Genomic DNA, 23,735 nt, shown 5'->3' with positions numbered 1-23,735 from the left:
GACCCTAAAAAATTTCAGTCATTGGATTAGAGCATTCAAAGGAAAAAGACAGAGTAGAGATGGGTAGCTCAAATAAGTAGAAATGGTGCTCACCAGCCTTGCAAATTTTTCCCTCCTCTTCCTTTTGAAATGTAAGCAGCATTAAATGTTTTCACATTCAAAGAATACATACATTGAGAAACATTTTCACACTTTGATTTCTAAAATCAGTTACCACCACCTAGTGTTATGGTTAGATACTACATTGTCTCTTTCCTTGGAATTTTAAACAAAATCTAGATTAGTATATTTATAATATCATGCTGCTAAATATAGCAAATTAGCTGTTCATAACACTTGGGTAATGAATTATTCAGATTAGGTCAGTAATTACATGTTTAGGCATGTAGTTTGGATGGTCATATTTTAAAAAATGTACTACTCCTATTTCCTTAAACAAAATATATACTTAAAATTTTTATCTTCTTTTGATAGCTAAAGTGTGTCATTAAGATATTATTGTACAAAGTTGTAACTGTAGTGAGGATATAATATTCTCACATATTACAACTTGTAGAATTTACGTATATGAAACTTTTCTCAATAAGTCTCAAAGAAATCTACTTACATTTGTGGAAAATTCTAATAATTATGTCATTATATTTTAGAATTTTTTGTCTTTGTTTCCTTAGCCTAGCATTTAAAATTAATCATGATCAGTCCCTATCAATCCTTCTCTGCTTCAATCAGAGTTTTATATTCCTGAGTTTGCTTTTTCATAGTCTTCTTCTTCTTCCTCACTGTCAGCTATCACTTCTCACTGCTGTCAGGGTGTCTACAGGAATCCCTGTTGGGCCTTTCAGATTTGATGCTGACTTGGGAACCAGATAACTGCATTACATTTATTTAACAAACACACCCTGAGTGCCAACTACTGAAAAGAGCAATTGCTAAGCATAGTGCAGGCATACAAAGATACCACAGGGAACACAAAGATGAAGACCAGACCCTCTTTGCAAACCATATTTCTGATAAGGGGTTAATATCTAGAATATATAAAGAACTCCTACAGCTCAGTTGCAAAACAATAAATAACCCAATTAAAAACTAGCAAAGGACTTGAATAGACATTTCTCCAAAGAATGAAAACAAAAGGAAACAGTATATGAAAAGGTACTCAACATCTCTAATCATGAGAGCAATGCAAATCAAAACCACAATGAGATATCACCTCACATCTGTCAGGATGGCCATTATCAAAAAAACAAAATGTAAGTGTTGGTGAGCATGTGTAGAAATTAGGACCCTTGGACACAGTTGGTGGGAATAAAAAAATGGTGTAGCTGCTATGGAAAACAGTATGGAGGTTCGTCAAATAAGTAAAAATAGAACTACTATATGATCCAGCAATTCCACTTCCAATAATCCAAAGTTGAAATCAGGAGCTCAAAGAGACATCTGCACTCTCACAGTCATTGCAGCACTGTTCACAACAGCCAAAATGTCAAAAAAACCTAAATGTCCAGCAGTGAATAAATGGATAAAGAAATTATGATATATACATATGACGGAATATTATTCAAGCTTTAAAAAGATGGAAATCCTATCATATGCAACAACATAAATGAGGACATTAATGCTAAGTAAAATATGCCAGTCACAGAGGAGAAATATGCATGATTCTACTTATATGAGGTATCTAAAATAATCAGATGCATAGAAGCAGAGAGTAGGGTGGCGGTTGCCAGGAGCTAGGAGGCAGAGGAAATGGGGAGTTGCTATTCAATGGATATAAAGTTTCAGTTATGTAAGATGAGTAAGTTCTAGAGATCTGCTGTACAACAATGGTACCTATAATTAATACTGTATCTTACACTTAAAAACTTGTTATGAGGGGCCAGGCCCATGGCCTAGTGGTTAAATTCGTGCACTCTGCTTCAGAGGCCCGGGACTCACCAGTTTGGATCCTGGGCGTGGACCTAGCTCTGCTCATCAAGCCACACTGTGGCGGCATCCCACATAGGGGAACTAGAATGACCTACAACTTGGATACACAGCTATGTACTGGGACTTTGGGGAGAGGGGGAAAAAAAAAAGAGGAAGATTGGCAACAGATATTAGCTCAGGGCCAATCTTCCTCATTAAAAAAAAAAATTCATTATGAGGGTAATCTCATGCTAAATGTTCTTACTACAATTTTACAAAAAACAAAACCCCAAACAACAGGTGACAAAGCAGAATGTGGTAAGTGCCATAAAAACAAGTGCTCAGAGGCAGGACAGATCACTGTGAGCTGTGAGAATCAGGAAGCTCTCCCAGGAAGGAACGGCATGGGAAGTGGACACTGAAGGACTGGATAGGTATAGATGGGAGGGATACAGGTTTCCAGGTACAAGGAGTAGCATGAACAAAGAAATGAAAGGAAGCAGCATAACTTCCTTCAAGTATATAGGTTCATGACGCCTGAAAAGTAAGATGTGATGAAATTATGTAGGGTCCCTGAGTGAGTAAGGTAAAGAATCTGTAGTTAAAAAAATGAAAAAACTGACTTATTTACAAGGATGTTAGAACAGCTAAAGTAAAAAGCGATAAAATCCTAGGGAAGGCTTGGTTATTTCATTTATAGGTAAAGGTACAGTAAATTTGAGCCATGTACTTTGTGAAATCTATTTTTGAAAGTGAGGAGTTTTTAAAACTCACTTACTGGTTTATGTTGTATTTCTAAAAAGTCAGGTTGCTAGAGCTGGCATCTAGCTAGGGTTGTCAGATTTAGCAAATAAAAACACAAGACACCCAGTTAAATTTAAATTTCAGACAAAAAAATAATTTTTTAGTAGACGTATATTACAAATACTCTATGGGACTGACTTATACTAAAAATGATTCATTGTTTATCTGAAATTCAGATTTAACTAGGAGTCCTGTATTTATTCTGGCAAATTGGTTCCAGCTAATTAAATGTATTTTTACAAATAATAAAATTTGCAGAAAAAAGTACTTCTGATCTTTTCTCACATAAATTCTGATAAACCAAATACTTTTCAAAATTTGTATAGTACTTAGCCACTTAACTGCAATTCATATTAATTATTTAAAAAATACTAAAATTTCAAAATGACCTTAATCTCCAGAGTTTAAATTCTCTTATTGTCTATGTATGATGAGTTCATCAACTATGCCTAGATGGACTGTGATACTGATTTCAATTAAAAAGAAAAAAAGAAACAAGGAAAACTCCATGTTTCTGATTTACCGACTCTATTTCAATCCCATAAAATGAAGTAAACATTAAAATAAAAATAATCATCAATTATACAAAAATAAATGTACAATAAGCACAAAAACAAAGAGTGTGCCAATACTGAGGGATTTATTTAAGATAGAAGAGAGACCATGGGAAAGCCGATCTATAGGAAAACAAAATCAAAGAAAACCTCAGCTCGATATATATGCAGTAGTACAAAATGAAGAGAGAGGCAGGTAGACAGGTGCCAGGCCACAGAAGGATTTGAGCCTTGGCAAGGAGTTTGTATTCCATTTTAAGTGCATGGAAAGCCAGACATTGAATTTTTTTTTTTAAGCAAGAGAGTATCATGATCTGTTTTAAAAATACCATGCTAGCAACTTGAAGGACCAAGAGGGTGGGCAAGAATAAAGTTAGATAATTAGTTTCACTGCAATTTTATTTCTATTCTATCGCAGAAGTAAAAGATAGTTCTAAGAGTTGAGGTAGAATAAAGTACATGGATTCAGGAACTATTTGATCAATGGTATATAATTTCATTAAAGACATAAAAAAATCTAGATGGAAAGACAATACTATAAAGATATCACTTCTTTAAAATAATCTACAAATTTAATGTAACCTCAAACAAAATCCTTTAAGGTTTCTTAAAACTGTATCTTAAAATGGTGAAAAAGTTCAACTGGAATAGATAATCCAGAAATGACTATGATAATTTTGGAAAAGTACATTAGGAAATCTGTTAACAAATAAAAAAATATATTATAAAACTATGTAACAGTGTTGTCTTGGCATAATGACTCACAAATAGATTAGTGGAATACAAGAGTCCAAAAAATGACTCACACATATGGGAAATGTACTTGATAAAGGAGGTGCTCCTATGTGTGGAGAACTGACTAGAGTTAGGATATTAGGTAATTCTTTGGTAAAAAGTAAAAAGGATGATCCCTACCTCATACTACTCACAAATAAATAATCCAGATGGATTAAAGGGCTAAACATTAAAAAAATAAAGCATATTTGGAGAAAACACTAGAGGATATTAGTTTAACCTTGGGGTAGTGGAAACATAAAACTGATACATGAAAAAAAAATTAAAAACAAAACAGAAGCCATAACAGAAAAGATCAAATGATTTAACTTCATAAAAATGAAAACCTTGATAATAAAAGATACTACCGGCAAAGTTAACAGAGACAAAAAGAGCTGAGAGAAAATATCTGTAACACAGATTTAACACACAAAGAACTAAGAGAGAATTTATAAAGAGCTCCTAGAAATTGTCAAATAAGAGAAAATAACCCCTCTCCACAAAATGCCAAAAGGATAGAAAGACACAATTCCCAGACAAAGAAATACCAAAAGCTGACAAACACATGAAAAGATGATCAGGCGCAGGCTCACCAGGAATCAGAGAAATGTGAATTAAAATAAGAAATGTGAATTAAAATAGACTATCACTTGTCAATAAACTGACAAAATATTATAGATGGATAGTTCTGAGTGTTGGCCAGGACGCAGAAAAATAGGAACTGTCTTACAATGCTGGAAGCATAAGTTAATACTTTTCCAGTTGGTAAAGCAAACTTTAGAAGGTAATTTGGTATTATCTGTCAAAGTTTAACAAGTGTTTCTCAAAAGGTTAAACACAGAGTTATCACATGACCCAGGATTTTCACTCCTAGGTAGATATCAAAGAAAAATGAAAACCTCCATCCTCACAAAAATTTGTACATTAATGTTCCTAACCACATTATTCATGATGGCCAAGTGGAAACCAGCCAAATGCCCATCAATTGACAAATGAATAAATAAAATGTGGAACATCCATACAACAGAATATTATTCATCAATAAAAAGGAGTGAAGTGCTGGTACATGCTAAAACATGGATGAACCTTGAAAACATGCTAAGTGAAAGGAGCCAGTCACAGAAGACCCGAAATTGTAGGACTATTTACTAGAGATGTCCAGAAAACGCAAATCTATAGAGACAGAAAGCAGATTAATGGTTGCTAGGGGTGGAGGGGGAGGAAATTATGGGGAGTGACTGCTAATGGGTACATGGGTTCTTTTGGGGCAGATAAAAATGTTCTAAAATTGATGTGGTGACGGCTGCACAACTCTAAGAACATACTAAAAACCAGTGAATTGTACATTTTAAATGGGAGACGTATGGTACATGAATTATATCTCAATAAAGGTATTAGTAAAAAAATTAACAGATGCCTAAATTTTTAACACACATTCTACTTTTAGAAATCTGTCCTACAGGAATACTTTACTATGCACAGAAACACTTATATACAAAAATGTTCACTGCAGCACTGTTTGTAACAGCCAAAAATGGCACCAATATAAATGGTCACCCTAAGTAAACTAAAGGCAAAAGACAACCTTGGGGAAAAAATATGTTTATTATAAATGTGACAGATCAAGCATTGATGTCCTTAATAAATAAAGGAAAGAAACCTGCCCCATTTATCTCTCATTGAACCTTCTTAGCCTTTCCTGGATAATACATAATATTCTCTCTTACTGCAAGATTTATGATGAGTGCTAGAAAAAACCCTAACTATAAGCTTTACTGGTTGCATCCACTTGAAATAATTCTATAAGCTCATCTCAACTCTTACTGCTGATTGCACATTTAAAAATTTCTCTCATAATCCCTTTTTATATTCCTTCTTAAAGCAGTCGATTCAAACCCTTTCTCTCCTTTATATGCCTCTAACTTTACCTCTGTCCACTCATTCTCAGCAGACTTCAAAATCTCAAGAGTTCTCCCCATTTAAATCTATCATACTTGAAAATGCCTTTTTCTTTCCTCAATGCATTCTTTCTTCATGTTTTAGAAGAACTGTGCATCTTTCCAAGGTTACTGTTACTCTTGACCCCATTTACTGTCTCTTCTATTAAACGCAATTCTCTTCCCTTGGCCGACAAACCTTTTAGGTGACTTCTATCCCATAAAACAAAACCTATGTATACCATTTCTTGGCCTTGTTATGAACAGACAATAGGCTCCTTTCTTTCCATCAGTTCACCAGAAAAATTTCTGTGCTTACATTGCTAAAATATGTACTCCTTATGATCTGGCTTCTATCTCAACTGCTCTTCTAAAGCAAAGACCTTGTTAATTGCTAAACTCATAGCCTATTCTTAGCACTCATTCTCCTAGAATGAGGTATACAGAAGTGGCTCATTCACTAATTCTATATCACGGGAAAGAATCTTTGGATTAAATTCTCAATCTCAGCTTCTCTCTATAAATGAGGCAAATAACTATCTCTCAGGGCTACGGAGAAATTTAGTAAGATAAGCTTTTCCACATCATCTCACATATTTATTATCACACTCAAGACTGTTAAGTGTAGGATAGGAGGCAGTAAACCTAATGATTAAATATGCTGGTTGTATGGAATCAGCCTATATGGTTAAAATCTCAGCTCTGCTATTTACTAAACCATGTGAAGAGAGGCAAGATACTTAACCACTTTGTGCCTCCATTTCCTCTATTCTACGACCTTCATAGAGTAGTTACAAGAATGAAGTGAGTAAATGGAAAAAAAAAGTCATTAAGTTCTAAGAACAGTGCTTGGCATTGTTAAATAAATGTTTGCCACTGCTACATAATGAGCATTCTTAACAATCATCAATAGTTATAATTGTTCTTTAAAGAAAAGGAAATACTTGAGGACAAAGATTGCTTTTTTTGCCAGCAAAACATACACAGTGACTTCAAGCCAACTTACCGGGATGTTTCTTTCACATGTTCATTTACTTAATAAGCTTTATCTGAAAACCCACTAGTTGTTTGCACCTTACCCTCATGTATCTAAATAGCTGCTGAATTCTACAGATTCTACTTCCCTGTACTCTCTCTCACAGAGGCATAGCAGGTACAGAGGGACAGCAGGAGAATGTGCTCTGGTGGAAGGAGCACTGGCCTTGGCTGTGGTCAAAAGTAGTTTATGCCTCTGCTGTTTGATGTTGTGCAAATTACTAAATTATCTGAGCGTCAGTTTTAGTAACGATACATTGAGGTTAAGAAGATACATATCCAAAACACGCTGCTTAGCACAAGTTCATAAATGCTTATTGCTCTCTTCTTTTTCCTTTGCCACGCCTGGTCCCACCTCACTACGTCTCACCTGCCTAGACCAGGGGCTACAGCTTTCCACCTGTCAGCCCACTCCAACACATTCTACAAACTCACAGATTCATGTTCCTATTTTATAAGTCTTATGTTACTGCTCTGTTCACATGCCTTCAAGGACTCTCTTCCTAATGCTTGTCAACTAATGTTTAAACTTCCTAGTATTCAAGATCCTCTGTGTTCTTACCCGACCCTGTGTTTAGGATCTTTCCTCTTACTAGTCTCCTTCAGAGATCTAATGCTCTTATCCATTGGTTCTGAAGGCTGGCCGCATATCAGAATCATCTAGGGATAATTTTTAAATTATCACGCTGAGGCCCCATCACCTAGAAATTTTAATTTATTTATTTATTCTCAGCTTGGGCCTAAATAGTGACATATTTTTAAGCTCCCCAAGTGATAACACGTAGTCAGGATTAAGAACTACTGCCCTAATCAGATGGATCTGCCTCCCTGTCCCTAAACACAACCTATATTTTTTCCAAAATGCCCTCTTGCTCATTCCATCTGGCTCCACTAAAATATTAACTTCCACTTATAGTCTCTCTGCTTACCCCAAAATAAACTTACTAGGAAAAGTTCTCTCCTTCCTCTGAACGTCCATAACATTTTATTTCAACATGCTTCATTTCACCTTGCATTATGCTTATTTGTGTGCATGTTCGTGTTTCCCCAAACTAGGTGTGTACACTTTTGAGGGAAAACCGCATTCTTCCTATGGGCCAGTTTAAGCATTTTAGAAATTTGGTCTTAATCTTCACAACACCCCTTGAGGAAGGCATTATCTCCATATTTTATAAATAAGGAAACTGAAGCCAAGAGAAGTAACGTGGCTTGCCTAAGGATTTTAAAACTAGTAACACTTTAATTATAATTTTCCTTTGTGTGTTACATATATTCCAACCTCCTCCCATGCTGTCAGAGGAGAAAAACATCCAGTACATGCTGAATGAATGTATGCATTTTTATGTTAAGTTTGGTGACTGAAAACAGATTCAAATGCAAGTCAACATTCCTATTGATTGAGAGAAAAATGCAAGAAATAGCCTGACTATTTCCTTGCCCAAGATAATTATTTCAAAGTCATTGCTTATTTTGATTTTTAAACTATACTTAAAAGAAAAGTCCACAGCAAGACAACAGCTTTGAAAGCCAATATTTCAATAAACAGAAAAGGATGAATTTGTACATATCAAGAGCCAAAACTTGGATAACTAATATTCTGTAAAGGAAGTAACAACTTCACAGCAAGAAGAAAAGCCTATGGGAAGCTGGGTGAGGAAAAGCTTAGGGAGACAGAAAGAATATTCTAGCTCTGGGAGTAGGAGGGTTTGGGAGCGTCTGCAGAATGCACAGCAAAAAGGACCATGACAACTAGCACTGAGAGCCAGAGCAATGCACAGAAGACCAGGCGGAAAGAGTTAGGAACACAGCACACAGCAGAAGTATCAAGGACTGAAGCCAAATGGGATGAGACACCTCCACCAAAGTTCAGCCAGAACCAGATATTCTTTCCCTAATCATCTGAGATGATATAAGACACCTAAGGGCCTAGAAACCATCACGGGGAAGAAGAAAGAGGGGGTGTGTAGAAGCAATCGTGGGTAGTTGGGGGAGAAATGTGCATATTACTCAGGAGAGACTGACATACTGTTAACTGGCAGGATTAAATGCTTTCAGCTATCAATCAGAATGAGGGTTTAAGAACAGGATGGCTCAATTACACAAAAATAGAGCAAGATAACTTGTGTAGTCTTTTTGTCCATAAATTTTACTGTTTAAATTTTGATCCTTACCAGAAATTAGCAAAACTAGGTTCTTGTTCCAACCTCATCACTAAGTGAACAATTCTGCATATATTACGTAATGTAGGGAGGGAGGGTAGTTCTTAAATTTCTTAAACAGTAAAATAAAGGGTTGGATCGTGATAAGGTGCTTTTTAATTCTGAAATTCTGTAATTTTTACTGATTTTTTTCCTTACTATTGCATCCTTTCATGTATCTGTTAATTAACTACACACACATTCCTAAAATTTAAGAAAAATTCAAATTTAAGATCAAAATTCACTCATTTACATTGAAGCAAAAAGCAGCAACTATTATTTTCTCAATTATAATATTTGCTTCTGTCACTTGGTGACAGTTTCATCTAACTACCGAAGAAAGAAACAAACATCCTTGTCAACTACAGGAACTACAGGAGCTTCCTGTCCCATGCTACATACTTCAATAGGAGGCACATGGCAGTTACTCAAGATAAGCTGAATGAGCAAATAAATGAGTTTAGACTGACCCAGTAATAAGAAGGGAATTTTATTTAGAACTATATATCAGCTGTCCTTAACTGAATGGATTGGCCAAATGTGTTTCATTTCAATGTCCCTGGCAACATGTGAAGCTATAGGAAAGGAATAATTGAGAGCAGAAATGGAGGTGGTGATGGTTTAAAATTCTCAGACAACATTAAATTTGCCCAGCATTTTAAAGGCAATTATGCACATAAAAAGTAATACAGGAATAACCACCAGATTTTCAAAGCAATTATTTTAAATCACAATACTTGTAATTCTAAATTTTAAGCAAAATGCAATAGTGTCCCAGACATATAGATACCACTGGACAAATATGTACAAGAAATACAGATACCACTGGACAAATATTAATATATATAAAAGATCTACTTATTACATTTTCTAAAGAAGTTAGTCCTACAATCCCAATTTCATACTAGAGAAAACTGAAGGTTTGAGAAGTTAAGTAACTTTACTAAAGTCATACACTTGCATACAGTTACTGTTAACCGGCAGGATTTGCAATTGAACTCACGTTTATCGGCCTCTAAAGTCTCTGCTCCTCATGTTATAGTGCCTTGAAAACTGTAAAGGATTCTTGTACTACAAAGCACTTATCTTAACCTCTAAGTAATGTAGAGCCATTAAATAAATGAATAACAATAACCTGTATTCTAGTGCAATATTAAATCGTAAAAGAGATAAACAATAAAAAATATACTTACTCATTCCTGAGCATTCTCTATCACCATCCCATACATTAGAAACCGCATGCCCCGTCAGTAGGAGGTTAATTAAACTTTGGCTATTAATAAAAAGTAAGTAAAATATAAGTAAACAAGCTTTCAAATCAAATGATCCCTACGGTAAGGCAAACAGTAATGACTTTTTACATTAAATTATGTTGTTTAAGAAACAAAGTTACAGAAAACTTTACATTTTTCATTTTATACACTCAACTGAACAACAGCCTTGCTAAATGTATCATGAAGTGTATCACCACCGGCATCTCTTGCTCTTCGTACTCATATAAATTTAACAATTTTATCCAAGATACTGTATTTAAACAGATGAAAAAAATAAATGATAGTTAAACTGATAAAGTACTTAATATTTAAAATCGTCTTTACAAATACATATACAATTGTTATTATTTTGTGTTTGATGGAAGATAAGTGAACTTTAACCTCTGAGTCAGAAAGACCTAAGAAAAGGACTTAAGTATTAGAGTGGGTTAACTTTCACTGTTTTATTGATTTTAGTAGAAATAGCTATAAAAAGCTTGAGAGGGACAGCGGTCTCAGAGAAAAATAAGAAAACATTTTTTTCTCCCAAGCAGGAAAGCATTTACAAAGAGGTAAGGATATATTAATTTCTAAGTCAAAATGGGTAAATTTCATCTACTAAAAAATTTCATAAAGGAAACATCAAGCAGAATTTGTTAAAATACCTTCCTGTTGTCATCTTAAAATAAAATACTTGCCACAATAAATGCAATATATACATAAATCTGAAGTGGAGATTAACATTTCATACATAAAGTAAGCAAGGCATAAAGCACAAGACTGCTCGAATTCATAGTCTCTATGCTCTCAACACTTACAAGCAAAATTATCTGACTCAGTAGCGCTTTATTTTCAGTGAAGTTCCTAAAAACTGAAGTCCATATAAGGAGATAACAGATTTTAGTTAATTACCTGCCATGTCCATATACAGGATCTATCAAAGGTTCACTTGCATCTTCAATTTCATTTTTTATGTTTTCGATGCCCTAAAGAAACCAAGAATTCATCGGCTTATTTTAAAAAACGAAAATGAAAATTATGGTAGTTTAAGAACTGACCAGTTTGTACTACAAATAAAATAATTATTTAAGTAACTTTTCTTCCAAAGAATTACCCAGATTTGAAGTGGGGGTACATTTGAGATGATAATGGTAAGAAGTAGTTCTTCCAAGAACATCTTTTAGTTTCTTTCACGGGTTTTATATAAAGAACTCTAATTGACTCATGGGTAATAGATCTAATGTTGGTAGTTGGTTAAAGGGGTAGAGAGACAGAATCTTTAAGCTTCAAGAGGAGGGAGAGGAAAATTATTTAATCCAAGTTAATATTCATTTAACTTTAGGCTAAATTAAATTCAAATCTAATATAGCTGGTAAGGCATCTGATGTATTTTCTTAGTTCACCTAAGAAACTTATTGGTACTAAATAATACACACATGAATGCTGATAGAGATATAAATTTAAATACACAGAAGGTCTAACTGGTACATAACAAAACGGAAGGTTTGTTTCTGATTGTGCATTCTCACAAACATGGGTAATTCAAATGCAGACTGACAAAATAAAATGTAAACCAGGAGGGCAAGAAGCTTCTTATTTTCCTGAAAACCAATCTTCTGATATTTTAAATTCCCCAAAAGGTTACCCAAATCCCAATGTCCAGATCCTGGCTAAGTATAAGAAGACTTAGGCATTTTAATCCCATCAACTTGAAAATGACAAAGATAAACTACCATTCATGGTGCTAGTCACCCGACTGTAACCATTGCTTCTATCAGATTATGGATCATTTCTAAGGATTAAAATGATGACTAATGAACAATTAAAATATTTAATGACTGCCCAAATATTGTAGGAAGATACAAGCATGAGATCTTGCACTTGCCCTCCTTGTAAACAATAATACAAAGCAGCCGATGATAAAACTAAAATGAATAATATGAACAAGTGACATAATCACTGGGGAGGTAGGAGGACAGCATTTCAAAGACCAGCTCAAGGACGACCAACTAGACCTGATGGTTTCTTCCTAGTAAAGGACAAGAGACAGAGGAGGTATCAAAAGTTTTGAGCATAAAAACCTGGGCGAAAAATGAACAGTCAAGATGGACTCAAAATAAACCAGTCTTCTTAGATGCTATCATCATTGCTATTCACCACATCTAACCAAGTACCAAGTACTTTTGGTTCTTTCTCTTAAACATGTTCCTAAATGTTTTAAAATTCCTAAATTTAAAACACGCTTCTAAACATGCCCCTTTTCTGTTCCATTTCCAGGGTCACCGTCCTAGCTTAGGTTCACCTATTCCAACAGCTACTTTTCTAGTTTTCCTGACTCTAGTCTTATACTCCACACACCAACTTTCTCCAGCACGACTCTTATCCCAATTTAAGGAATATTTTTGTCAACAGAAAGATCTTGTTACTTTCCTGTTCAAGATTTTTGTTTTGTTCTAATTTTGGCCAGATGAAAGCTAAAGTACTTTTTGCACAGTTCACAAGGGCCTGCAAATTCTGAGCCCCTAAGTGCCCAGTCTCATCCTCCATAGTTGCTCTTCTAGTGTACGATGCTGCGGTAAAACTGAACTGCCTACAGTTCCCCAAGCATGTCATACCTCCAATCCACTATGTGTTTATACTTGCGGTTCCCACTGCTTGGAAAGCCTTCCCACAGCTTTTTCATCCAGAAAACGTTTCCTCATTCATCACATGATCCCTGTTATCTAAAGTCTAGGCTTGATTCCACCAAATAAACTTAGGCATACCTTCTATTTCCCACCATGCTTTGTGCTTGCAACAAACACACACACACCAAAAAACACTGCCATAACGGCAGTCATTATTAATGTGTCAAATTACTTTTTACAACACTGAAGAGGAACTATTAAAAAAAAATGTATTCCACATTTTAAGTCCAGTCCCTAGCAAAGATTCAATGCTCAGTAAACATCTGTCAAATGAAAGTAATTTATTTCGGACATGGTAAATCTGGTAGGATACTCAAGTGAGACTAACAGGCCGCTAAGGGTATGAGATTGGCACTTGGGGAATAAAGGCAGGCCTGGAAGTGTACAGACTGGAATTAACCACATAACGGTAAGCTGAGGAATAAAATAACCATAAAAGAAAGAGCATGTAGGACATAGGAACTGAAAATTTCTGTAATATAAAAATTTAGAGGGGCAGAGAAAGGTGCAGGAGATAATTGGTAAAGAAGGAAACAAAGCTATCAGGAAAAACACCTGAAGAAAGGAGTTGTGAGACATAAAAAAAGAACTAGCACAGTGATGTATCAGATAAGTTAAGAAAGGGAGTGGGGGTCAGAAAGAGTTTCCAGTAGGTGTGAAGGGCTCAAATGCTAGACATTGCTAAGATGAAGGAACATAAAAATCAGAAGAGCTGAGTACATTTCATAATTAGAACATTATTGATAAACTCTATAGTCCAGAGGATCAGGGGTGAAAGCAAGTTTAAAAGTGGTTAAGTGAAAGTGAGTGGTGACGAAAGAGACGCCGATTCCTTATTATCAGCATAAGATATGATTTTTATTCTGAGATTTAGAAACAGCACCAAGAATAAAATTACTCATCACAGCAGGAAAAACAGTACTAAACTCAAGCTAATAAAAGCCAAAAGAAGCATCTTCTTAAACAAACCTTTGTCAGTAACACAGAATACAGAAAAAGCAATACTCCAAATTTATTTCCCCACATTGGATACTGGTCCAAGACAGCATCTTTTAATTCTGATAAGCTTCTGAATGATCTTTTCCTGGTGGGGGGAAAAAAGAATTAAGTATTAGTACCATGATGAGATCGACTACACTCATAAATGGGAAAATTTTAAAATTGTCTTACTCACAAAAATATTACACGTACAAACAGGAGACTTTTGCAAGTGTCTCAAGTTATCAAATACAAATTTAGCCATTAAAAGCAAAAGGTATTGCAGACAACTGTCACTATACAATATACACTATTAAGACAGAATGCCTACTTGGCAGGGAAAGTTTTCATCTCCTAGGTGAACTGTGGCACCGATATATTCTATAATAATTATACAGTTCTTTGGAGAATGAAATGGTTCTCTTCTAAGAGGTGTTTAAGAACAAAAAAAAACTTGACTTTTTAAAGCCAGAAAATAATTTAATAAATATCCGAACACCAAAAATAAGGTGTAGCTTTGAGGCTTCTTTAAAAGAAATTAATGTTATATTCCAAATCAAATGCCACCCATAATTCTATCAACATAGCTATCCTTACCTTTCATTTTGCAATAAAAAGTCTGAATGCTCTAAGGAAAACATGGCACTTTTAATGAAAATTACAGAAAGCAATTTTGGCAAACAAGAAATAATAATCTGAATATTGATCCTACCAGAAATCTTTATATTCACTCATGACAGAGAAACATTAAGCTACAATGATTTTTTTCATTGTAACGGTGAAAAAGCTTTTAATGTTACAAAAAAGTGTATTTCAGTAGTTAGCTAATTTAGGAATCAAAATAATTTATGTATACATTTACAAATTATTATTTTTTTAAATTCGAAAACAAATTAATCCTCAAGCATATAAATCTAAGTACCTTTCCACAGTATGAATAGACTTAAAAATGGCAATGTGTCCATAAGGTAAGTATTTTAAATGTTCCAATGTTACTTACTGAATTAATGCATGAAATCGCTCAAAGCCAAGCTCTTCGACAGCCAAGGCAGCTATACATAAAAGACACTTTTCAGCACTACACATGGCAAATAAATGACACAAGATACACACAGCAGGCTGTAAATATTTTCAAGCAATCAAAATTTTCCCTCTTTCCTTACTCCCTTAAAATTCTCAGTTTATTTTCAACTTTACTATAACATAAATTTATATTTCAACATCTTGGTTACCATAAATATAACTAAAATGGATATAATACTGAGAATGTAAAAGGGTGACTAAATAATAAACATTTATTTTCAATTCAGTTATGCTAGGATAGTTATAAAATATGAGAAATTATTGACAATCATAGTGCTTCACACATCACTGAAATGTGTTCTGCACCTTTAAATAATCTTTCAATTCACAGATCCATTTTCATCAAGTAAAATCATCATAGCTAATCTTCCTCCTTTATGATATAAAATATTTATGTTTAATGCCTAATTATTAATCAAATGTGTATTAAAAAGGCACAGCACTTTGAAACTACACAGGTTCAACGACAGCTTTAAGTTTGTTTCCTCATTTATTCATGACTGTTGAGAAGTTTTCAGTAAGTTATCTAGATTATGTTTATTAATACGGTACAATGATAAATTTTTAAAAAATCAAAAGAAAGCATTTAAATGAAAGGTAATGTTTATTCAGCACTTTACTAAGTGCCAGGCCCCTTTCTAAATGCTCCACCGATCTTACCTCATCTACTCCTCATAACAACCCGATTCTCCCCCTTTTACAGAAGAGGAACCTAAGGCCCAGAGAAGAACCCTCCCGAGAGCAGACAGCAATCATCGGCAGAGCTGAGATCTGAGCCCAGAGAGCTGTGGCTCCACCAAGATAAGATCTTTAAAGATATCATACATGAATCCAACGCCTAGTCTAATTTATCGCAATGTTCACGGACATTTTACAAAGCAAAGCTTAATATTTTCAAACATTATTTCTCACTAGAGAATTAGAGAAATTGGTTTTTTATGAATTCAAAATCAGGGCTTTCGATTCACAATTTAAAATGTCACATCATGCTACCCTTTCGAGGTCTAGTTTTAATTTTCAAATGTTTCAAATTACTTTTAAAAAAATCTTCAGACGTCCAAATGGATTAATTTAAATAATTTTTGATTTGTGTAGGAAACAAACTGAAATTGAACCTGAGTATTCACTACTGCAAACAAGTGTGCGTTACCAAGAGCCAAAACTATACACACCACACAAGCCAATGAAATTAATGTCGGTACAGAATGTAAAATTGACAAGAGGGAAAACACTTCACATTTAAAATTTCAGGATAAAATAAAAATTCTACCCAAACTTTTCCAAATTGTACTAATTGTTCTGCAGTGCTTATCTAAATAATTTTAGTGGGTATATACTATGAAATAGACATAAAGATAATTTAGAGAAAAGAGGCAAGCAAAATAAAAAGCTTAGCAGCCAAGATGGTGGAAAAATATAAACACAAGAAAAGAACACAGTTGGGAATAAAGGAAAGAACAGGTAAAATAGATTTTTACATGGAATAAAAATTTTAATGTAAGTTCATTTCATTTGTCAATATCTAAGGTAAATTTTCAGTTAACAAAATTTTTCAAGTTATACAGGACTAAAAACAGATTTAATATATGGCTTTATTTCATTTCCACTTTTAAAATTAGGCAAAGTAAATTGGAAAATTACTAAAACATGTTTTTTGGAGAGGAAATCAATATGCCCACCTAGATTAGTTACTGAAATACCAAAGTTAATGCATTATGAGGTCATTTAACCTAGAGCAATTGAACTTATCACTACAGAAATGTGCAGCATATTCCACAGCTAGCATACAGCATACTACTAGACACTAAGGAAAAATGCAACAAAAAAGATCTTACTATTTTCTTAGATATTAATACATAGATTGGCTTTAAGCATATTCTTTAAAACAACTTTTAATTAGCTCAACTATTTCTCTGTCAAAATTTTAATAATCTAAATGAAACTATTAAACATGCTTAAGTGCAACCCAGTAAAACCTGGAAAATATTTCAAAACCCATCTTAAGGACATTTTTGATTATCATCCTTGTGAATATTTTCCACTTGTTTCCTTCAACTGTCATTATCAACTATTCTTTTTGAAAGTCTACGTTTGAAAGGCCTGAAAAGGAAACATCATTCAACCGTTCAAATTTTAAAAATTATTCTTTGCATATGTACTACTATTAGAATTTGCCATTGTAACTGCAGAGGTAGGAGAGAGAAGATGCTGACATCCCAGGGACATTTCAGCCCATGGAGGCAATGGTGCCTCATAAATAGTTCTATCTGGAAGGCAAGATGTGTGTCACAAGCAATCCAAGTTTACTTCCTATAAATAAGGGGTCTAATTTCTTTAAAAACAATTTCTGCAGAGATGATAGTTAACGGAATGTATTACAGGTAGAATAAGCCACTTATTCAAAATAAGCACCTGGAATTACCACTTATCAAAAGCCATCTACTAGCAATATAATTTCTGAAAAGAAAATAGAAAAGTGATTCTTGTATCTAGATTCCATACCACCAGAAGTCTCCATAAACTGCTCATTCTGGTAGTTCTTAAGTCAATTACAGAAGAATTTTCAAAGGCTAAAAATCTCAAAATATATACTTTTTGGAATGAGAATAGCTATTATTTAATTTATTTTAAAGAGAAATCGTCAAAGTATGAAAAACCTGAATGAAGACATAATTAAAATTTTGAATTAAAACTACTTCAAAATAATCCATATATAGTAACAATGTCCAAAAAGTTCAGGAGGAAAAGAATGTGCAATGAAGAATAAAGTTTCCACCTTTGCTCTAGGAAGCAACTAAAGATATTTAAGAAATTTTCTAAGGTCAAAAAAAATTCCTTCTTTTTCCAATAACAAAATATTAAGGCATCTAAAACTAAAGTATATAGAAATACTTTCTTTAAACTTTCTAAATGAGGGTTCCAAAGCTCAAAAGAGATTGTCATCAAGCAGAAGTTAACTAGAACTTTTTTAAAAAGTTTAAGGGACACATTTTCTTTTCTTTTTTACAAAAATGAAAGCAAAATACAAACGTAATGTCCTCTGGTAACTAAAATAACTGAAGGGGAAATGAAAAATACTAAGGTTCATGAATTAAGCTTAGGCTAAAAAACAGACATACGAAAATTTAAAATCTTTTTTTCTTCCAAATTTTCAATAGTTTTATTAAAACAAAGGTACAAGAAATTACTTCAGGAAATAAAAATGTATCTTACAAGAATGTTCCACTTGGCAACTAGACTCTGCAGGACTCCCAGAAATACTAGCGGTCTCCTCCGTTGTCTTTCCTCTTAACCATGAAACCAAGCAGTATGATCCAGAGTTGTCACAACAAGCACTTTCTAAAATGTCACATAAGGTATGACAAAGGAGTTCCTTCCGCTCTTCCTCTAAAAATAACCAAAGTATAAGTTATAATGGTTTTCTCTGTAAAGAAAAAATCCTGCCATGAATAACAATACTAAGAATGTATCAAATTAATGATGAAAACCAAGCATTTTAAGTGGAGAAAAAAATCCAAAAACAAGTGACCTTAAATTTTATTTTAGAAAAACAATGTGCTTGAGGGTTAAAGTCTCACCATGACTAAATATTGCCATTAATGAGAAAAAGAATCCAGAAAAATGCAGAATTAAACAGCAGAAAGAATATGCTACTCGGAATAACCTGATACTGATCGCTCCTTTCTCAGGCTGCAAATGGAGCATTAAAGCCAGGAGGGTTCCTCTCTGCAGAACCAGGCTAGTGTAAGGGCCTGTGGAGACCTCTAGTTTCCTCCAGTTCTGAATTAGTCTAATGCCTTTGATCTCTCTGTCCCACAGGGCTAAGGATAAGGAGATAACGCAGCATCAGCAGACACAACTCTAGTTCTGTTAGGTTAGCAGAGGCCATGGTGTTACAATGCATCCTACAGAAGCTACTGACACTGTATTGCAGTGATCTGAGCATTAGATTTTTATGGAAAACAGCACAAATGCTCAATTTCTTCCTGAACCTTAGCCGCCCTTCCCTTTTCAAGCAGTATTACTCCTAGAAGTAATACTGCTTTCTTAAACTTTCAAAGGGGATAAGATGTGTACATATTCTATGAAAAATTTTATGCTATAGGGAGGCTTCTCTCTCTCCTGATAGATTAAAAGTTCTTTAAAGGCAGGAATTATGCCATTCACTTTATAAACTACCTCAGCATTTATGACATTTATGGTCATGCTATATAAATTTTTTATCAGTGTGAATATATTTTTGTCCAAGGAATATAAATTTTATTAATAAAACGATGTTAATAACACTATGTCTTTAAAAGTTTCTTCTCTACTATAATTTAGTTTGCATTTCAGCTTTTAATAAAAAATACATGACAGTGACACTTTAACTCAACTTCAAAATCACTACTAGATTCTATTGGTATGATTTGCAATGGAAACTGTTTTGCTCTTATATACAACCCAGTATACAAAACTGAGTTTATATTATATCCTACCTTCTTCCAGAAGTTATTGTCAGGTTCACACGAAATTGTGTAAGCGAAGGAAAGATCTTTGTAAACTGTCAAGTGGAATGCCAATGTTTATTATCAGGGAGCACCCTGACTTATCATATTGCAGAAAGTATGACAGCTTCATTTGCAACTTAATTCAGAATGTTTTGCAGTATTATTTGCACTGTCTAAGGTACTGTACTAAAAGACGCAGGAATAAAAAGACAATTCTGAGTTCTTGCTCAGAGCTAAATAAGACAAAACAAACCAAAATAAATGATTATTCCTTATGGTATGCTATTATTTAACAGTTCAGGGAAATGTACCATGTTTTAGCAAAAGGCCAAAGGTTTTAACCTTAGTTATGTTATCCTATCTTATACTTCCTTGGTAAACCAAATTTGGAAAAATACATTTTAAAATTTAGAGTCACTGTTCATGAAGCTTTCTGAAACATTAAAAAAAATCCTCCAGGGGGGCTGGCCCAGTGGTGTAGTGGTTACATTCATCGCGTTCCACTTCAGCGGCCCGGGTTGTGGGTTTGGATCCCAGACATGGGCCTACACCACTCGTCAGTCATGCTGCAGCAGTGAGCCACACATAAAGTAGAGGAAGACTGGCACAGATGTTAGCTCAGGGCCAATCTTCCTCAGGAAAATAAAATAATCCTCAGGAGAAAAATATCTCATTGATAGTTTACTTTGCAAGATAGATAATTTCAATTAAACTATTGCCAGTGAATGCTGCATAGATCACCTATAAAATAGAGGATGGAGGAAAAGTTTATAAAAGACAGCTACCATACCTGCGCAATCCCTCCAAGAAGACTTCTCAGAAGAAAACAGGAGCTTCTTCAAAAGAAATGCCTTTATACAATTAAAGTAATACCTATTAGAATGCATTATAAACATACCTTACATCATTCTTTTATTTTAAAATGGAAAAAAACTAATTTGTACTTCCTTTCTGATCTTTTGAATAGTGCCATAAAAATTTCAATCAAAATTCAAAACTTCACGTCCAATAGTAACAGAATATAATTATTTATTCAGAATATACTACTATAAACTTGATTCTACATCAATAAAATTCTTCTTTCATAATATGTATTTTCCAGCAAATAGAAGAACTGACTCAAAATAAGACACAACTGGGAAATTAAAGACATTTACCGCCCCATTCACAAAGTGAAGGTCCCACAGAACAGGAACAAGTCCATTTCCCTCTTAGATTCCTTGGGGGAAAAGAAATCGAAATACAAAAGTGGTTGTGCTTTATTAGCTCTGATTTGTGATATAAGAATACCACGAGGAGTGTCATCACTTTACTATAAGGAGCTCCTAACTTCCTGGCTTAATTCAAAAAGCTATGAATCATAAGAAAAAACAGACTGAGTTCTAACCCTTCCTTAAGTGAGCCAACTACTCTACATTGGTGATTTGATTGGAAGCAGTTCAAGGTACTACAGTGTTTCCTTCCCAAAGTGTAGTTCAAGGGCTATTTACATCCTAGGCACCTGACTTGTTAATTTAAAACGCAGATTCTTAGGCTTCACCTATTGTATCTGAATCTCTAGGGGGCAGATCCAAGAAAAAGAGGCCACTGTGGTGCTTGTTCCTCACAGGTGTTTGAAAGCAGCAGTGTACAGATAACAGGACTGCTTTTAGTCAGAGAGACCTCGGTTTGAATCCTGGATCCATTACTTTACTAACTAAAAATAATAATAGCACAAACTTTAAAAGGTCGCAGTGAGGATTACGAGATAATTTGCATAATGCACTTAGCACAGTACCTGCCACCTAATAAGCAATCATTTCAAAGTATTTTAACAAAAAACTAAGCAATGTTCTATAATATTCTCATAGAAATAAAGTCTACAAATGCTATAATCAAGTGCTTTTGATTTTCCCCCAAAACGACAACCAATATTTCATGTTTAAACTACATTATTGTACATAAGGCTATTTCTAATTTTGTTTTTACTTCTCTAAATATAAAAGCTTGCTGAATACAACCTTTTCCATATTAAGGATTATTTCTTTAGGAAAGATTTCTAGAAGTACAATTAATGCATCAAAGATTATGCATTATTATGGTTCCAATTATAATGTAAAATTCCTTCCCCAGATCAAAGTACAAATTTGTACTAAATAGCAACACCTAAGTGTGCCAGCATTATCCTACCCTTAAGTGCACTGGCAATTATTTTATATTTAAAAATCAGAAAGAGTAAGCAACAGAATCGAGTGACAGTTTTATCTGTACTTTCTTGGATTTCTAGTGAGGTTGAACATCTTGATTCCCTGGTTGTCCAGCATCGTTCCACGTGCTACAATTGCATACACATGCCCATTTTATCACGACGGTCTTAGTGTTTTCCTAACCAATTTGTAAAAGTTCTTTATATAAGAAAGACAATATCCATTTATTGCTAATATTCATTGCAAATATTTTCTGAGCTTGGAACTCATCCTTTCTCTTAGAGGGTTGACAATACATTATTTTTATTTCTTCTGTGGTTAAATATTATATCAAGAATATATTTGGTATATGGTATAAGATGATCTAAATTCATGTTTTCCCCTCAAACTTCCAACCAGTCATATCAGTGACATTTATTAAATGTCATTTTATTGTACCATTGATTTGTAGTTCCTTCATCATAGTATGTGATAAATTTTTGGTAAACTGTCATATGGAATGTAGTCTACCACTGTAGTATCTATTCAGTTCCATAATATGCCTATTTTTCTAGCAGTAATATCACGTTCTAATTTTTCTAGTTTAAAAAAGTTTTAAGATCCAGACTTGCTTATTTCCCTTCATTACTCTTAATGATTTAGTTTTGACTTTTACACTAAAATATTAAAATAAACAAAATTCTCCTATGATTGAAAAGATTTATGTGACTATGCAACTAAATTACTATCTCAAAGACACATCAAGATTTTGAACATTACAATTATCCCTTGTTACATAGCAACCCCAGTTGCAAAAACAACTATCACTTTGGAAATACATCGAATTTTATAAAACAGGAAACTCCTGTGGTACACTTTGCATTTAACTAGCTTCACAGACTTTCAATAAAAACCCTAGGGTACTATTATGGCCCAAGAGAAGCAGTGTTAATATAATTTAATTTGCATATGGACAGGACAAGGAATCTTCAAATTCAGATAATAAGCTTCCTACTAGCAACGAAAATCTGTCCCAGTTACTCAGCATAAGAGCTCTAATTACTAATTTAGTCAAATTTTATTCTTTATATTCAGTAACTCCCAGGCAAAGTTCAAACATTCAAATTTTTCTCAATTTTTTTATAGTTCTACTAATGAAAAAAAAAAACAACTTTATTCTTTAAAGAAATAAAACAATGACTTATAAAGGCTATATTTTGGAACCCACCATGAAAAGAGACTTTTTCCTCCTTTACACATTTTTAATTTAATAATGTAAGTGCATGGAGTATAAGGTTTGAGAGAGAAATTTATTTTGTGGCTAACAGTTCAGGAATGCATTCTTTATGCCCAATGAATAATATATATCACATTAAATATGTATTTTCAAAGCATGCTGATTAAAACATAAACAATAAATTCCAGCTTCTTTTATAACAGTGCTGAAATAACACTGCTGTTAGATATTTCTAGGTATTATAGTAAACTGAGAATTCAAATCTTGGTTTTAACAAAGCGACCATTTACAGCAAATCAGCCTTTGAAATTCAAACAACGTAATACATATATTCAAACACATATATTTGGATTAACCCTATCTTTTGTGCAAAGAAAAAAATCTTTTCTTATTTTGGAAATTCTGTTTGAAGTCAGTTGCTACTAATTTTATCTTAAAGGTCAAAGCTATAGCCTAAAGTCCTATATACTTACAATGTATTTTAAAAATTTATAAAGTTTTAGGCCATGAAGATACTAACTCATCTTCAATCTTTTAGGAAAATCATTTTTACAGACAGAACAAATGAAAATAATACCATTGCTACAACGTACCTATCTATATAAAATGCTATTACTCAACAGGATCATTGTATT

The 23,735-nt window shown here is 33.8% G+C and overlaps 1 protein-coding gene across 4 annotated transcripts in view; it reads right to left on the bottom strand.

Moving 5' to 3' along the window:
* The window catches only part of MINDY3 (MINDY lysine 48 deubiquitinase 3), an 84,591-nt gene that overhangs the window by 48,638 nt on the left and 12,218 nt on the right, over positions 1-23,735 (bottom strand). For 2 of the 4 annotated variants that reach the window (XR_001380038.3, XM_001498178.7), the window contains exons 3-8: positions 20,489-20,549; positions 18,422-18,595; positions 15,126-15,177; positions 14,117-14,231; positions 11,373-11,446; positions 10,401-10,480 (exon numbers count right to left, since the gene is read on the bottom strand). Coding sequence is in view for 3 of the 4 variants with exons in the window: in XM_001498178.7 (XP_001498228.1) it covers positions 10,401-10,480; positions 11,373-11,446; positions 14,117-14,231; positions 15,126-15,177; positions 18,422-18,595; positions 20,489-20,549 (556 nt within the window). In the remaining variant the exon portion in view is untranslated. Of the gene's footprint in view, positions 1-10,400; positions 10,481-11,372; positions 11,447-14,116; positions 14,232-15,125; positions 15,204-18,421; positions 18,596-20,488; positions 20,550-23,735 lie in introns of all 4 variants that reach the window. The other 2 variants (XM_023632239.2, XM_070254953.1) reach the window with 2 other exon arrangements.

Source organism: Equus caballus, chromosome 29 (assembly GCF_041296265.1).
Source record: "Equus caballus isolate H_3958 breed thoroughbred chromosome 29, TB-T2T, whole genome shotgun sequence".
Classification (NCBI taxonomy): Eukaryota; Metazoa; Chordata; class Mammalia; order Perissodactyla; family Equidae; genus Equus; species Equus caballus.
The sequence above is the reverse complement of the archived record's forward strand: the minus strand, read 5'-3'. Positions and strand labels throughout refer to the sequence as shown.